The sequence below is a fragment of the Notamacropus eugenii genome, chromosome 1 (assembly GCF_028372415.1).
Source record: "Notamacropus eugenii isolate mMacEug1 chromosome 1, mMacEug1.pri_v2, whole genome shotgun sequence".
Classification (NCBI taxonomy): Eukaryota; Metazoa; Chordata; class Mammalia; order Diprotodontia; family Macropodidae; genus Notamacropus; species Notamacropus eugenii.
In genome coordinates this window covers 209,675,582-209,692,420 of record NC_092872.1, presented here as the reverse complement: position 1 = coordinate 209,692,420, position 16,839 = coordinate 209,675,582, and the positions used below count along the sequence as shown (strand labels likewise).

At 33.6% G+C, this 16,839-nt stretch overlaps 1 protein-coding gene across 15 annotated transcripts in view; it reads right to left on the bottom strand.

Annotated features, from left to right (window-relative positions):
• Positions 1-16,839, bottom strand: part of EXOC6 (exocyst complex component 6) — a 221,852-nt gene that overhangs the window by 57,141 nt on the left and 147,872 nt on the right. For 11 of the 15 annotated variants that reach the window (XM_072625332.1, XM_072625352.1, XM_072625342.1 and 8 more), the window contains 2 exons: positions 11,476-11,505; positions 2,834-2,975 (listed from right to left, as the gene is read on the bottom strand). In XM_072625332.1, coding sequence (XP_072481433.1) covers positions 2,834-2,975; positions 11,476-11,505 — 172 coding nt within the window. The remainder of the gene's footprint in view (positions 1-2,833; positions 2,976-11,475; positions 11,506-16,839) is intronic. The other 4 variants (XM_072625360.1, XM_072625294.1, XM_072625313.1 and 1 more) reach the window with 1 other exon arrangement.

Genomic DNA, 16,839 nt, shown 5'->3' with positions numbered 1-16,839 from the left:
TCCAGTTTCCTCATCTGCAGAGTAGGGAATTTGGACTATAGGATGTCTAAGTTAACTTCTAGCTTTAAATCCTATCATCCCTGAAGACCAATTGTCTTCCCACTATTTGGTTCCCCTAAATACTCCAGTGGAGATATGGGCACAATCAGTTTTGACTAGATTGAACTGCTTCCCAATGTCACAGTAGCATCCAAACATCACAAAAAGTCCTGTATCCTTTTCCATCTCATCATCTTCAAATGCCCCACTCTGTAGTATACTGACAGTCACAATTTTAACTCTATACCTCCCAGCTCTTCTGCCTAGGATGTGAATATATTTCAATTTCCTAGCCTGGACTTCTTGATCTCCACTGTCTGACTTTCCTGGAGTCTAGGCTTCTTCTCTTCCTAGGCTCCAAGCACCTGTCTCCAAGACCTCTTTGCCCTGGCTGATCTTCCTGGACTTAATTTATATTACTTACCAATTCCCAACCTATCTAGCCAAATAATGAGTTCTATCCCTCCTACCCTTAGCTATTGCTATTCTGTTGCAACAAACAGTATGTTTTCTTTTTAATTTTTAAATTGCCTCTTTAGAATTAATTTAATGCAGGCTTATAGTACAAAAACACTTACAAAAACAGTAGCAGGAATCAGCAGCATTAAAAAAACTAAGCGCCTTAAGATACTGTCCCATTAGAAAAAATACATCATTTAAATGGTTTTATATAATTCCTTGAGAGTCAGTGCACTGGGATTCTTTTGTGCCATGAAGTTAGGAAAATTAAAATTAATTACATGTACACTCGAACCCTGAGAGTTAATGCTCTAATTTGTTCATTATAAAGTATATACATATATTTTGGTAGTTATGTCTCTACCAAATAACTTGATATAAACTTGTAGCAAAGTCCCTAGTGCAGGGGCACAGGGATTTCTCATTGGCCCTCTGCTGGTCAAGCCGAGTTTTTTTACTTTAAGGAAAAGTGCCTTGTGACATTAGTGCGCTTTCCTAACCATAGAACACCAAAAGCAAATGTTATTTGAGAGGATGAGGGTGTTCTACAAGGATTTTCTACACAAATATCAATTAGAGTGGATGGCCTTTGAGATCTCTTCCAACAACATTCTGTGATTCTTTAAATAAATGCATCAGTTCTCTGCATAGATTTACGGACGTGAATTTCCAGCAAGAGAGGTTCTGTGGTAAACTACGACAACAGTAAAGAGATCTGTTCCTTGTCATTTGGAACTAAAAGAATAGCCGTTTCTACCTTAAAGTAACAAATCCAATGGACAAATAATGATCATCTGTCAATAACTAAAGGATGCAACAATTTATCTGAGCACCACCAACAGACCATTGAAAATCGGCTTAAGAGATGTCTATGTAAGATGATTCTTGAATAAGCAAATCTTTAAGTTGAATTGATGAGACAGCTTCTACGGAACATGAAAAAATTAGATGCTTAATACTTATGGAGTAGAAATGATCTTAATTGTTTGTGAGCTAGACAATTTGCTGAAAGAAAAAAAATTAAAGAAGAGTGAAGCAATGATGGTTCCTAATTAAAGAGAAAAAAAGTGGTAGTGTAACTAAGGAAACAATAATTCCCTCTAAAAATCTAGAATTTTTCCTTCTAAACCATTTATCTTTTTTTGGAGAGACTCCTTTTCTTTCTTCCTTTCTCTTTTCATAAAAGAAACCTTTCTTTTTTTCCTTCTTTCTTGAAAGAAAGGAGCAGGTTCATGAGTAAATAGGGCCACTCTTACCCTACTTAGAAATGTATGGTTCTAATCTCTTAATTCTTTAAAAGTCACTCTCCAATACAGGATTTATTATCTCAAAATCTGCCTCCCATAAGTATTTATAATCCTTCTTGTGCCCCACTGATTTTCAATTTCTCACCAGTGGTGACTGACTAAATTGCTGAGTACTTGAGTTTATGATGAGGTGGAATTTGCCAACCAGGAGTTTTCATCAATTTAAACAATTCCCTATTGAGTTGGTCCTATAAAGCACTGTCTGAAAATTGTTCACTTATGCACATGTCCACAGTCATGCTCGTACAAAGTAATATCTAATATTGAGATCTAGGTTCCAGTCCTAATGCTGACACTTATCAGTTTATGACTCTGGCTATGTCAGGAAACTTCTCTGAGCCACAGTTTCCTCATCTGTAAAATGTGTACTTTTTTATGGTGCTTTGTAAATCTTGAAGTGCCATACAATGTGAATGTTCAATCTTGTTGCTAGGGGTACAACTAGGTCCAAAAATTACAAGAAAGAAGAAAAAGATAGTTCTTACAGATGAAGTTCATTCAGAATGAAATATTAGGGGAAACTACACGTCACATCACTGAAAACGCTGGACTACCTAGAGCAAGTATTCTTAATCTGAGGTCTGTGAACTTGTTTTTTTAAAAAAATGTTTTGATAATTTTATTTCAATATAATTGATTTCCTTTGTAATTCTATATATTTTACTTCATTCACTATTTCATTCATTCCAAGAATGTGTCTACAGGCTCCATGGACATGACACAAAAAAGAACCTCTAACCTAGAGAAAGGAATATATGAAATGTGGGAAGATGGACTTTCATTTTTTTACTTTCCCACTTCTACACCCCTTTCTGGTATTCCCCAACTCTGTGACTGATCTTATTTCCTCCCATGAGGAGCAAGGCAGCATATTTCTCAGACACTGTTGGAAGTTTATTTAGAGCCTTGTATCCCTCTCGGCCTCTCCTATTAAGTTTCTGAATTGTTTTTAGATTATTTCACCTAATTAAAAAATAAGCTCCTGGAAATGAAATGGATTTAACTAATATTCAGAATAAGGTACTTACATTCACATTGTATGACATCTAAGTTAAATTGCTGAACAGCTCCCATGCTTATCTGTTTTAACTCACTGTCCAATAACATCTGCATTAAGGATGTTGACAGATGCTGGCAGGCTGACATGCAAGCTGTCTGGGCAACTTTTCCCTAATAAAGAAAAAACCACACACACAAAGACATCATAAAATATCCGTTAAATCAGACCTCATCAAATTTTAAGTATAATTTTTGTGTTTATAATCGTTAGTCCTTTAAATTTCAGAATACTTAATTCATCTTCCCTAGGACTAAAAATTAAACAGTGCTTCCATTTACTTTTATTTCTCAGATAACAGCATTAATGTTGTAATGGCACAAAGAGAAGCTAAAATACATGTCGAATAATCATCAGTCATTATTTTTATCTCCTGAAAACAATAAATACTTCATAAGAATAAAAATTAAAATGTTATAAGTATACTTTACTGATTTTTGATCACAGCAATTTTGCCAAAAATGAGATTTATGAATCATACAAGTTTAGCTGAAATCACAAAATAACAATGACTTAAATTGGAAAAAAGGCCATGGCTGAGTCATAATATATCACTTTCTTATAAAAATGATCATTTATAACATCTTTTATGAGCACTTTTAAATGTCCCATCTGTCAACAGAATTTGTTTCTCACAAGTTATCTGTTATTTTCAGAGATCAACTGAACTTACAAGATAAATCTGATTTCTTTCTAACATTAATTTTCCAAATTAGAATTTATAAATGTATAACCAAGAAAAACACAAAAACTATATCTTTCTTACAACTGGTACAAACTATTAAAATATTTTCTTCTATAACATTATCAAAACTTCTATAAAGATAACTTAAAATTCTCACTGTCTACATTTCATAGCTGCTTCCAATCATAATGCTATAATGATTTTAAGCATAAATTTTACTTTTTAAAGGTGCTGAAAGCTGAAAATTTAAACCTTACTGATTAAGTAAAATGTTACAATATAATTCTACTCAAGTGTGTTGACAAATGGAATATTAACATATTATTAAGTAAAGTAAGAGACAAACGTGCTACAGCATATAGTTTATAAACCATTGTTTTTCCACTGTGGTAAGCAAAACCCTATTATTTTAGTTTGAAATTTGTACTTTGGGGAGCATAAAAAGCTGCATTTTTGTCTTACTTGCATAAACAACATATTACAGTAAAATTCCTTATTTAATTATGTTTTTCCTATATACAATAGTCAAAGTAATAAAGCAATAATAGGAGCCTAAAAAACATGTTCCAAATGAAAAAAGATATCAAACACAAAAGCTAGACATCTTGGTACAAAAAACTTCATAATTTTAGAAGTATAAAAATTTATGATATAAAAAACATGTTTTCAAATAATACTATTAAACATCATTTTTTTAAAATGAGACACTTCAAGATTAGAAATTTTAAATTTTCATGAACAAGTCATTAGCATTTAGACACCATGCAGTTTTTTAAAATTGCATATCTAAAATGAGATGTCAATTTTTCAAACAAAAATCTTACAGAAGAAAATAGATATGACAACATATTTGAGAGACACTGATGAACTGCCAAAAAACAAATACATGAAACAATAAAAAAGAACCCAAGCCAGCATGCATGCTTCCAATCCCAAACCCAATAGGAATTAGTCTGGTAGACATGCAATATTATTTCTCAAGCAGCATAACATCAAAATGAATAGGGGGAAAATAGGGGAAAGAGAAAAGAAAAGAATAACTGGAATTCATTTAATTGAAATGGAATAGACCTAAAAATATGTAATAGAAGTGTCATTCTGATTCAATGAACAAGTATTTCAGTTGAATGTACTGTTTCATCAAATTAGCTCCATCTTCTACTTAAGTTGTTACTATAATGTAATAACTGCATAAGCAGATACATAGGTTGTCAAAAAAGTTTTAGCATTCAATTTATTTTATATGCAAATGTTGTATGTAAATAAGATACTTCTAATGAACCCTTATGATAAAAAACATAATTAGATGCTATGAACTAGTATTAATAATAATATAACTGGAGCAAAAAGTGATGGTAATAGAACTAAAACACATGATATTCAAAAACCCAATGAAAATAAGTACTTCAAAAGTAAATATATATACATGTATATATGTGTGCATTTAATTCTTCATTTCAATACATCTGCAGCAAAATCTTGGTATTTCATTTCTTTAAACTATGTATAGTAACTACAGGCTTATTGTTCTCAATGATACATTTAAATTAAGTAGTTTATAAATATGCAAATGAAATTGAAGTTTTCCTTTCAGATATGAGTATAAAATCAGAGTTAACAAAGATGCAGGTATAAAATTGTTTTAACTATTATATTATTAGTTGTCTGTGTGGTGCTTTTAAAAATTCACTATTTCCATTTTGGAAAATTTATATATAAGACTCATTAAATTGTTTTTAATATTTATTTTGAAACTGAAAATAGAAAAAATATAATGTTTCAAATACACATACACAGAGAATATCACTTCTATCAATCAGTATTTATAGTGAAAGCCACTGCAAAAGTCCTTCTTTGACTTGTATTGTCATTACTGTTATGCCCTTAATAACATATTCCCATCTAGAATACAGAGATAAGATGCTTTTCACATTCCAGGGCTTTTCATTTAACATATTCTACTTCTTTCATTATGCTAAACAAAAAAAAATCACATTCATCTGTCAAAAAGTGGAACAACAATTGCAAATAACTGTGCAATATCTGCTGTTCTTATTTGAAAAATTAACTGTAACATCATTAACTTATTCTTTGGCTTTGACAAATTAAGTTCAAAAAATAAGGAATTAATCTATAAGTAAAAACACCTGCTAAACTTTTTAAGGATAACAATTTTTTAGCCTACCATCTAACATTTTGCTGAAATACATGTTGTAAAAGGAGAAAACCCTTAGATAAACTTCTTGTATTTCAAAGGAACTTGTAAAAGAGAATCTGCTGACATATTAGATCCTTTTTGCAATACCCAAAAGCCTTTCTTTTAAGAACAATTGCAGTAAAGAGACATTTGGCTCCTAAGAAATTCCCAAAGGGTCAGCCATATGCATCCTTCCATGGCACCTTCACAGTGCTGCTTTCTAGATCCACTCTAGCTGCCTCAAAAGCAGCTTTCATCATTTACTAGAGTGTCAGTCAGTATGATTTATGGACTCCATTCAACAAAGTCAAAGCATATAGAATGAGAAATATGACTACAATCTGCTAATTTGTTTTGTATTGAGCCACTTAAGAGTCAAAGACCTGATGTCAGGCTGAGACCAGCAACACAATTAACCAGCCGGTGACAGATTCATCCATCCTCCCTGCCAGGCTGTGCCAATCAAAGACAGCATGAGATGACATTTGGTAAAACCAGTAAGAAAATGCATTCTCTAAGTAACTTATGTGAAGTCTTGATTGACACTTTTTGAATTTAACTTGTGGGACACAGCCACCTTTTACCCAATAGCTCCTCACTGCAAGCTGTGAAATTAGGCTTTCAATGCCAATCACACAAACAATAACACACAAACTCCCAACCCCCAACCTAAAAAAAAAAAATAACAAAATTCTTTTGTTTATATGTTTAAATAAGCAAAGTTTCAGAATTATTTTAGGTTTATGGAACAGGCTGCAGATATTTTTTAAACATCACAGAATCAAAAAATTAAATGCAATGCATTTTATTTGTAATAACACAAAAACGATGTTTTGTGTTTTAACTACGGTAGCAATCGTTAGTGCTTTGATAATTCCACTGTAGTAAAAACAAATATCAAATAAGAATGGAATGCTTCAAAAAATTAAATTTGCTAGACTTAAGTTAAAGCCTTAGTTTATTTTGTCATCTTATTTTACATCTCAAGGTAGTATATCAAATACCAAGTAGTCATTTAAAAATAATTTGTAATTAGTTTTCAACTACTCCATTGTTTCAAGTTCTATATATTCATCACAAATCTGTTATTGAAAACTCAGCACTGGCAACTATCCTGTGTGTGTGTGTGTGTGTGTGTGTGTGTGTGAGTGTGTGTGTGTGTGTGGTGTAATGTATGAATTATGAATATATGTATGTATGTATGTCTTAATTACAGATCAAAACTCTTCCCAAGAACAGACTGAGAAAACACTATCTTTATAATTCAAAAAGAGGTCAACTTTTCATTATAAATTTTCTTACAAGGAAATAAGAACTAACACCTCTGTAAAGATTCAAAAATACCATATGGCATGTTTATTTTTCTTAAAAAAAAGATTAAATATATTCAATTATGGAAGAACAAAAGGCAGTTCATATAGATTAAAATTTATCCCTATGGTGATCCTCCTAATTCTGATTCTATGATGTGGTTTTCAGAGTTAGTCTTTAAAAGGCAGGGATACACTCTTGTATTACACAAACCTTTTGCCTCTTTGGAACAAAAGTTTTAGCTATGGGGCTGATTTAAATTTTTTTAAGGCAAGGTAAAAGGGGAGGAGAAGCTTTCTGATGAATTGGCTGGCCTCCTAGGGAGCCTGAATTTACAATCTTTTCATAGTTTATGCAAGCCTGAAGACTGGAGGATTATATATTTCTTAATTAAAATAAGAAAAAATTACAAAGGGGGCATTTTCATCTAAGAAATAAGCTGTTCTTCCTTATAAATAGGAATTCTATTTTCTATTTTGATTGCTATTTAAAATTTTATTTCTGATAAAAAATTAAAGCAGTCACATCAAGTATTCTAAGAACCACAAAAGAAAAAATACATAAATATGTATATATATATATATCAATATGTCATTGGTAAAGGCTATGAAAGATTGTCTAAGTTGTTTTTTATAAAAAAAGTTATCTATATTCTACAATTATTGATTTCTGTATAAAATCTCCACATGCTACATCCTACTCCTAAGCATAATGTTGTTTGTAAAATTGGCATTAATTCCAAGAATAGAATATTGTGAGTTTAGAATATTAGATATAAGGATGAATTTCCTCTGGTGAATTCCAACATATTTAACACTTGTGTAAGTCTAGATTTTTAAGACTGCATCCTGAAATTCATGAGTACCAAAAAATTTAAGCCACCAGTTCATTCTTACTAATATTTCTTATATTACAATTTTTTGCAATTTTCAAACATTCTCCATAATCCTTTCTAGCTATCACCAGCCTCCAGTACAATGGCTTACCATGCAAGTCTATTATAAATCCTGAGTCAACATTTCTCATTCTTCCTTAGATGCTCATTCTCCTCCATGAAACTTTCATCTTTTAAATAATCTTTAGTCTCAAAGGCATGAAGCAGAAATACTGATTCCCTCCTCTGGTCAGATATACGTGCATATTTGGAATAAATTTACCTTACACCCCCACTTGCAATATATCTTTCTCTGAAACAGGAAAATCAAGTCAACTTATACCTCAGTTTGTTTACTTATTTGTGTGTTTAAGATGAGGTCTCCCTGTGTTGCACAGGCTGGAAGTACAGGGGCTACTCACAGTTCAATCCCACTACTGATTGGTGTGGAGCCATTAACTGCTCCATTTTTTATATAGGACAATTTGACCCTCCTTAGGTAAGTTGGTACCCTTCTCCACCCACCTCACATATTAATGTCAAATATAGAGCTCAGAACTTCAGAGCTTGAGATTTTCCAGCCTCCCCAATAGCTAGAACAGGTTTTGCCATGGCACAAGACACTTGGGTTGGTTTATGCCCTACAATATATATGGTACACTCATGCTTCACCCTCACGCTCTTCTTCCTATGAGATTCATACTTTTTACTTTTTTCCAAAAATGATGCTGTGTTATTAAGATTTTTTCACTAGCTCTATATTAATTTTATTATCACTGTTATCTTGGTAGAGTTGAAGCTCTGCTCTATTCTACCGCATAAGTCCCTTTAAAATCTCTCCTTTTCTCCATTCCTCCTTCACAATCTCTTTGAGCCTGCTTCAAATCCAACAAGAATTAAGATATGGCAGATATGCAGATATGGCAGCAGTAACTTTAACTGCAGCTGAACAGAAAGTAGTTACAGATACAGAACCTGAGTCCCACCAGATTAAGCTCCTTTATAGCCTTTCTGATGTTACCTGTTCCCTATCCATGCCTACAGGTAACTGCATTCATTACTTTAATGTACACAGAGCCTGAATAGTGTTCTTTATTTACTATAAACTACAGATCTAGAAAAGAACAGTTATTGGAAATGGAAAAATTATCCATTTTCAGTCTTTAATTATAAAGTAGTCCTCATTTATAGTCTCACCTCTTTTTATGTTTTCTGCTTGTCAGCATATTTAGTTGACACACTGTTTTGTTCCATTCTAAGAGCTCTCTCAAATGACTATCTCTACCTTTCCATACCTTTGCTCAGATCAGATGTTCTATAAGGTGCACAAACTTCCTATAGTAAAGATCCCTTTCTATCCATGTCAATGATTGACTACTCTAGCCTCAGAGCAACAGTTTAGTTGTTAATCTGAGTACTGACAAGCAAAATCAAATGCATTGGTACCCTTCCACATATGTTTCTAAAGTTCATAGTGACTAAACGAGTCAAATACTTGTTAATAGCTCTAGGACTCTGTTAATAATGGTTTCTGTTACTCTGAGGTCCTTTTCACTTATCTTTGGGCTTCCAACTGTATTCTGGAAGTTTGAGAAAAACTGAAAATACAACTTTTCTAGATACAAAGGGTGTTACTATTTGTTTTTACTGCATTTATATTTTTATTTGCAAACTTCTAGCAACAAATATTTTAAATTTTATTTTTAATCTCAATATTTTACAGGTATCTTCTTCACTTAAAAACTTTCATTCATAAAGCTTTCCACTTTTAAGATACTATTTTCATATATTCATTTATCGTAGACTCAAAACATTCACTTACAAAAATACAAAGTGTCACACACTGACTTAAAAGTTTCCTTGATTTTTTTAAAAGACTGATTTTGTTTTTATTGGCAGAAAGGCAGAATTATATAGTCAATTTTCTTTTCCTTTACAAAGGGTATTTATATTGTCCTTTTTCTTCACTGATTTCTCTTAATCAAAATTTACGTTAATTTTATTAAAAAAAAGACTTCTGGGCCTTTTTAAGTAATGGACTGGATTTAATTTTGAAACATTCCTAAGGAATTCCAACTTCCAAATTTAAAAGAATTCATTCAATAACAGTAACAACAATCACTCCCATTAGCCCTAAGATAAAGTTATAAAAGATGTAATAGCTTAACTGTAATACTAATAAAACTTTTTATTGCCACCACCTCCAACTTTTTATTGGCACAGTAGATAAGAGTGCCAGCCTTGTAGTCAGGATGATCTGAGTTCAAATGCAGCCTCAGATCTTACTAGCTGTGTGACACTGAGCAAGACACTTAAACCAGGTTGCCTCAGTTTCCTCATCTGTAAAATGAACTGGAGCAGGAAATGGCACACCACTCCAGGATCTTTGCCAAGAAAATGCAAAAAAGGATCATAAAGAGTCAGACACAACTAATCAACAAACAAAACAAATAAACAAAAACCTTTCTCCTCCTCCAACTCTTTAATGCTTTCATTTTCCTCTGAACTACTCAGTAAGCTTATTCTTCTGATAAACAAACAATTTTCAAAGAAAGAATGGAGAAGAGGGAATCATTCCTAACAACAACCATTTGAATTTTGAGAAAAACTGCAATAATCGTTAAACAGTTTATCCAAAAGCTCCATAGTCTGGAAACAATTGGGTCACAAAAGAATTTTAAAATTAATGTATTTTAAGAGTATGTGTCAACACATTAAAGTGGTTCCAAACAACATCGAAGAATATAATTCAACAGTTATTTTATATATAATTCAATGTCATTTTATCCTAAGGCACATTTCACCATTTAACTTAATCCTCCTATGTACACATTTAGTTTCTGGTGAAAGTACTACAGAGAATAAATCTATTGTCTGGCTCTTTTTCCCATGGTGTAGAGATAGAACACCAGTAGTGCCATACTGCTGGCAAACCTCAGCATGATGACACAAAGTTGCCATAGGAAGACCTCCAAATCATAGTTATCCTATGATGCCCAGCTACTTGTTTCACTCATAGGAGAGGAGGGTATCTAGGAATCTGAAGCCCCTATAGGTAGTTTGCCACTACCCCTCGGATATTTCCAGAGGTCCCTTCTTGGCATTCCTGGCATGGAGTTGTAGGTAAGGACACCTTATGATGAGACTTTAAGACAAGTCTGAAAACTTCTTTTATTCAGTATATGCATGCGGCTATACGTGCTTCAAGCTCAGGATTTCTCTGAGGAGGATACCTAATTGTTTATAACCCTACACACGACACTAAATCTCAAATCCAAATGTTTTTATGGTTGTTTCTGAGGGAATTTGTTTGCAAAATAATTTTAATCATAACCTGCCTCTGCAAGCCTTAGAAACTATGCTGCGCCAATGAGTGAAAACAATACTATCCTCAAACTTGAGTTCTCCACAAAACCACAAATATGATATCAAACAAGTTACCAAGAAGACTAAAATTTCTTTTACCAATTAATCAGAGAAGAATAAGCCTGTAGGCAGTTCATAGTTTTTCAGTACACATGCTTTCTTTGGCTTTTATCTACTTACCGACATGGCTGCATGGTCATTGTTGTTATTCTGAGAAGGAAATCAGCAAAGCAATCAAATCAAAAAGCAAAATATATTTTAAAACAGCAGCAGCAATATTCATAGCAGCAAAATGAAAAGAAATATACTAGTCTTGTGTTTTGCTATAATTTTAAAGTATATTTTAAATATACTTCTGGTAGTAAAAGTTATTTTACAATGTAAAGTTAGCTATTATTTTTCTTTTAAAGGCTTATATATAAATGTCTGTATATATAAAAATTACTCAGAAAATAAAACCTTATTTTGTTTTTATTATTAGTCATCAACCATCACTTTTAAAATGGTTACTCAAATACCTGAATTCCTAAGAGGCATTTAAATGTCTGCTGAATGGGCACATCTAAAAAACAGAGAGAGCCTTAATAAGAGTTCCTTCTTGTAGAGAAATAAAATGCCTATTCCATTCACAAATGACAGAAAATTGTACTATCTTTCTTTTAAGTACTGAGGAAATAAAATTAACAAAAGCTCTTCTTTTAATTTAATTATGTAATACTCTTCTTTCGAGGTGTCTTCCATATGGTGGTCTTTATGTGACTATTAATGAATGAAATTTAAATAATAAGTCTAAGAGCAATACAAGCAGCACTGGCTGCTTAATAACTAAGAGAACACAAATGAAATAGCATGATTTTCTGTCTGTCCTTGCTACAGAATAGGTAGCAGCAGGAATATACATACTTACATACTGTCGAACACCTGCACATACATGCAACTAAGAGGATTTTTAAAGATTTTCTCAATGATAAAAAATCAAGTCAAAGCTACTGGTGAATTTTAATAACTTCACACTTTCAAAGCATTTTGCCAGTATATATACAAAACAATAAGAGGTTATAAAAATTACTTTGTATTTAATTGTTAAATTCTATTTTCCTTAAGGAAATGGATAACAAGCCAAAGGAATAACAAAAACAACTAAGGTAAGGGGTATAAAGGTAATCAAAGAATATAAAAATCTGGATATAATATAACTGTATTTACTTATCTATCAAATACAATGAACTTCAAAAAAATATCATCTAACAGGCTTATAAAAATATTTCAACCATCAAATGCTTACTCTTTTTTTAGATTTGTGCAAACCTAAATTATGAAAATATAAAATATATGCACAAATGGCTATGTAAAACCTTTCAAAATAGGATTTGTTTCTAGCTTTGTTTCATATTACTCCCCTTTATGCACTCTGTGTCCTAGACAAATGAGAATCCAGTTGTTCTCTATTTTGTCCTGGATTCCCCTGTCTCTGTATGAATGTATGCAAGTTGTCCCTTATACTTAGAACAAGCTGTCTTCACATCTCTGCTAGTTGAAATTCCTCAAAGATCAGCTCAGATACCACCTCCTCCATGAAGACTTCCCTAACTCCTCTCCCACCCATGACAATGATCTTTTTTCCCTTAAAGTTTCTGAAAGTACTTTTTCTAGATCTTCTCCGTCCCTATGACATTGTACCTTACATTACGTTTATCTGTGTACATGTCTTATTCCCTTAATAAACTTTAGGTTCCTTGAGGGCAAAAGTTATATAATTTTATATCCTAGTATCCCCAGTGTCAAACACTGTGCCTTGTAGTACATAACTATAAGAGCTGATGTTTACATAGCTCTTTAAAATTTGCAAAGCCTTTTACATGCATTCTCTAATCTGGACCTCACAGAGAGGTGGTACTCTGGTGAATGTTTCTAAATAAACTGTTTCTTATTCGGACACATAAAAGTCTATGTCCAACTTTTATATATGTAACCATAATGAATAATTTTAGTCTGTTTTATTCAGATGAAAAGACATGATGTTTATTAAATATAATAAAGATATCACATGTACGTGGAGGTTTTTTTGCAGAAATTACTTAATACTGTAAATTACTGACTATTACTGCCCTGATATCAGTAGAATTTCTTGTCTTTCTAATCTTTGTGTACTTACATAGTTGTCTCCAATAAGTCATTTTACAAAAATGAAAATACAGAAATTTACAAAAAATGTGGGATAAGTATTCTAATCTGTGAAATGTTTTGTTCCAAAAAATAGGTAAAAATGTGGAAGTTCATTCTAAACATGGGGGTGTCCCACACAAATGCATAGATGTAGAAAAGGGAAGGACCAAGATTAGTGAATAATTAGGAGTCTACTGATAGAGCATAATGAAGAAAAGACAAATGTGAAACAAAGCTAGAAATGAGTCACTTGTAGGGAGTTTGCATAGTTGTCCAACTCCATGTTTTGTTTTTCTTTCAAATTTATAAACTCCTTAAAGGCAATCACTGCCTCTTATTTGACCTCTGTGTAATAAGGAGTTGCCCCTCTTCCTCTGAGTCATAGGATTCTGAACTAGGAGTTCTTGACTCCACCTTCCTTTTGAAAGTCTTCAAGAAACATCCTGGGAATAAACCACACCAGATGCACCAAAGAAAGATAAGAGAAGGAAAGACAAGCAGAAATTACGAAGACCTCTCCAAAGTGATATGGAAATCCTAAAAGATTCAGTTGAAGATGCTGACACAAGTATACTTAGCTAGGCTCATTAGCTAAATGAGTTAAATATTTCGGAACACCATGTTACAAAACCCCTAGCAGAAAAACAGCAGTCCAACAAATAGTTGCTCCTAGAACTGGCTGAAAAGAACCCTTGTGTGAGGGGTATAAAAAAAAATGAAAAGCCTAAAGAGACCAAAAAGCCGTTAATGCCATGGAGGCAGGAAAGAGCTATAAGAGTCTCCTAAAGTGCCAGTGCAGTTGCTCCCCAATCCCGCAGTTCTGCATTTGGTACCTGGAGAGAAGGTAACTAGTGCTAGCTGAGAAAAGAAAACCAAAGTGAAGTATGACAAAGCAACACTGAAGACAGTGACAAGAGTCAGAAGGACCCATGATGACTTCTAGGAGAAAAGAACAAGGATGGGAGGGCTGCCAGAAGAAAGGCAACAAAGTGCAAACCACTAACGCGAAAGGAACCCACAGTGTCTTTATTTGCCAAAGACCAATCTAAGGTAGGATGAATCACTGATACAGATTTAGGAGGCGATAAAAGGTGAGGATAGAGTCTCAGTTTTCAATTCCTTAAAGACTCAAGTCTTTTACCAAGTAAATAAAACTGTTCTGTGTTTTAAAGTCATGGCAGCAATATATTAGCGCCTCAAAAGGGAGTCAGAAGCTACTTGACTCATCTTCTCCCCACCCCCTAAACTTCCTAACTTCCTATTATTTTCAAGGACATCTCATCCTTTCAGTTCCCCAGGCCCAAAACCTTGCTTGACTTCTCACTATCTCACCCCCCGTAGCCAATCTATTGCTAAGATCTCTCAGTTTTACCTATACTATCTCTCATAAAGATCCCCTTCTCTCCTGTGATGGTCACCATGTTGGTATAGGGTCTCATCTCTTCACACCTAGAAATCCATACATGGAACCATCAGATACAATGAATGGAAAAATTTTGAGTGCTGTGTCTAAGTTCACTTACGTTGGAAGTATACCTTCAGGGATGTACACATAGAAGATGAGGCCGATACACACATTGCCAGAGCTAGTTCAGCATTCGGGAGATTCCAAAGGAAAGTGTGGGAGAGAAGAGGTCTTAGGCTGTATACCAAACTGAAGCTCTACAGAGCTGTTGTGCTGACTTCTTGGTTGTATGCTTATGAAACCTGAATAGCCTATCAGCATTATGCCAGAAAACAGAACTGCTTTCATTTGAATTGTCTTAGAAAGACATCTGAAGATGACCTGGCAAACTTTCTCAAGCATCCAAACTCTACTGCAGAGAGCACAGTTCCAATGGGATGGTCATGTAGCCTGAACATCAATATGTTTACCTAAAATACTATTTTACAGAGAACTCACCAAAAAACAAGCACTCACATGGAAGACAGAAGAAGCAGTGCAAGGACACTTGCATGGTCTCTCTGAAGGACTTTAGTACTGATTGTGAGACATGGGAGATGCTGGCACAGAACCACCCAACATGGTATGCCCACATGAAAGAAGGTGCTATGCTCTGTGAGCAAAGCAGAATTGAAACAGCACAAAGGAAATAACAACTGCACAAATCTAAAGATATCTTCATCCCAAATGCTGAGACAGACTACTTGTGCCCAAACTGTGGTAGAGCCTTCTGAGCTCATACTGGACAGATAAACCACAGTTGTATACACTGAGCCTTGACTCCAACATAGTGACATCATTGATCCTCTCTGAGTATGAGGGATGAACAACAGAACAACACCTACAGTGTGACTTCACAAGGGTGTTATGAAGATAGCATGGGATAAAGTGTGTAAAGTCCTTTCCAAAACTTGGGGTAGGGCTAGGTCATGATTAATGCAAGTTCAAAAGATGTGAAATTTGATTATAAATTATAAAATATCAGGCTCTATTTAATACAAACCAATATTCCTTAAAGTAACACATGTAAGCAAGTCAAGGGTTTTAACATATCCCAGACAACTGAATGGTGGTGCAGTGGATAGAGAGCTCTGAGTCTGGGTCAGGAAAACATGAGTTCAAATCCAGCCTCAGACACTTACTTACTAGCTGTGTGACCCTGGGCAAGTCACTTAACCTCCAACTGGTTTCAGTTTCCCTATCTGTAGAATAAGGATAATAACAGCACCTAGCTACCAGAGTGGTTGCGAGCATCAAATGAGATGGTAATTGTAAAGTGCTTAGCACAGTACCTGGCACACAGTGTAACATTATATAAACGTTAGCCATCATTATTATTATTACCCCCATATCTGAGTCTGCACCTGCCTACACTGACGTATGTATAAGTGATGTGCTGCTGCATACCATGTTACCAACAAATGTGCTCTTTTTTTTAAAAGAGCACTTAACAAAATGCACAAAAGGAAGACTGCTTCAGGTGGGTCTGTTATTACATTAGAACAAAAATGTGATATAACTAAACATTAAGAACATGATCATAGTAACTCTAAAATAGGACAAAATGTTGGAAATCCTTAATCTATAATACATATTATAAAACATTAAGACAAAATAAAAGAAAAAGCTATAGTTTCAGCTTTTTGTAGTTTGCAAATATCTACAAGAAACAGAAATATTATGAATTGAAGAATGAAATAAAAACACATTCCTTTTAGCAAAGCAACCATACAGACAAAAGCTTCAAGGTCATTTAAGGCAGTGAAAGAAAATGGAAATGAAGGAGACAGTGAAGAAACTTTTATGGCAAGCACTAGTTCTATAGCTTTAAAAATCAAGTTCAATTGCATAATGTTAAAACTGCTGGAAAGATGCTTCATACAGATGAGGACACAGTAGCTAAATATTCTGATGTTTTGAAGAAAATAATCAAA